Genomic DNA, 1,625 nt, shown 5'->3' on the forward strand with positions numbered 1-1,625 from the left:
AACACCAACACAGGTCTCCGACCGTCCTATTTATCCTTTCAAGTCTCAACTCTTCTCAATTCTGTACTTCTCTCTTCACTTCGCCACCACTCCCGAGCTCCCTAGGGTTCTTCCTCTGCAATTGGGGAAGCCAACCATGGGTGCTTCTTCCCTCCTCCTCTTTCTTCTCCTCATCGTATCAGTCTCCCTCTCAGTTGCTCACAACATCACCGATATGCTCTCTGGTATGCCGGAGTACAGCCTCTTCAACAGCTACCTCACCCAAACGAAGCTCGCCGATGAAGTCAACAGTCGCCAAACCATCACCTGTCTCGTTCTCCCCAATGCTGCCATGTCCTCCCTCGCAGGCAATCATCCACTCTCCGTCATCAAGAACGCTCTCAGCCTTCTAGTCCTTCTCGACTACTACGATACCTCCAAGCTCCATGATATCTCCAAGGGCACAACCCTCACCACCACTCTTTACCAGACCACCGGCAATGCCCCTGGTAACCTCGGCTTCGTCAACATTACCGACCTCAAGGGCGGCAAAGTCGGTTTCGGCTCTGCCGCAACCGGATCCAAGCTGGATTCCACCTATACCAAGAGCGTTAAGCAGATCCCTTACAACATCTCAGTCCTGGAGATCAGTGCCCCGATCATAGCTCCTGGGATCCTGACGGCTCCTCCTCCCTCCGCCTCCGACGTCAATGTCACTGCCTTGCTCGAGAAGCATGGCTGCAAAACTTTTGCTTCGCTCATCCAAACCTCTGGAGTGCTCAAGGTCTACCAGTCAGAGATGGCTAAGGGTTTGACGGTGTTTGCGCCGTCGGATGAGGCGTTCAAAGCACCTGGTGCACCGGACCTCAGTAAGCTAACGAATGCCGAGTTGGTAACCTTACTTCAGTACCATGCATTGGCTGGCTACACACCCATCGGGACTTTGAAGACCGCCAAGGCTCCGATTAGCACTCTCGCAACCAACGGCGCAGGTAAGTACGACCTTACAGTGAAAACCGCCGGAGATTCCGTCACCTTGGACACCGGTGTTGATTCCTCAAGGGTTGCTGATACGGTCATCGACAACACTCCGGTTTGCATTTTCACTGTCGACAATATTCTCCTCCCGAGCGAGCTATTTGGTAAGTCGCCTTCTCCGGCACCAGGGCCAGGGCCGGAGCCGGTTTCTTCCCCATCTCCAGCGGTGTCCCCGAGCCCAGCTCCGGTAGTTATCGAAGCCCCGGGGCCATCGATAAAGTCACCACCCGCACCGCCATTGGCACCCGAAGGTGCCCCTGCAGAAGCTCCTGTGGCTGAGGCGGCGAAGAGTACTGCAGGATCTGGAGCTGTGGACTTGAGAGCTCCCGCATTGTGGAAAACAGTAGCTACAGTATCTGCAGCTTTCGTCACTCGGGCATTGCTGTCATGAGAAATCATTTTTTTCAGTTTTTTTTTTTAATTTCTATTTCTGTGTTTTTTCCATTATGATTTCTGGGATTTATTTATGTACTCAGTTTACTTGTACGATTTGAGTAGCGAGTGAGATGTGAGAGAGAGAGAGAGAGAGAGAGAGAGTGAAAAGCATTTGTTTGTATACAGGGAAAAGGATGGACTCTGCTGCTCTGCGCCAATTTTTTTTTTTTTTT

The 1,625-nt window shown here is 51.9% G+C and overlaps 1 protein-coding gene across 1 annotated transcript; it reads left to right on the forward strand.

Annotated features, from left to right (window-relative positions):
* LOC122085792 (fasciclin-like arabinogalactan protein 8) lies at positions 1-1,503 on the forward strand. Its single transcript, XM_042654374.1, has one exon. The coding sequence runs from the start codon at positions 137-139 to the stop codon at positions 1,406-1,408; it is 1,272 nt and encodes a 423-aa protein (XP_042510308.1). The 5' UTR covers positions 1-136; the 3' UTR covers positions 1,409-1,503.
* Positions 1,504-1,625: the final 122 nt, after the last annotated feature.

Source organism: Macadamia integrifolia, chromosome 8 (assembly GCF_013358625.1).
Source record: "Macadamia integrifolia cultivar HAES 741 chromosome 8, SCU_Mint_v3, whole genome shotgun sequence".
Taxonomy (NCBI): Eukaryota; Viridiplantae; Streptophyta; class Magnoliopsida; order Proteales; family Proteaceae; genus Macadamia; species Macadamia integrifolia.

What these genes read in the sequence shown, in the direction of transcription:
- LOC122085792 (XM_042654374.1), top strand. Translation starts at nt 137, where the DNA reads ATGGGTGCTTCTTCCCTCCTCCTCTTTCTTCTCCTCATCGTATCAGTC.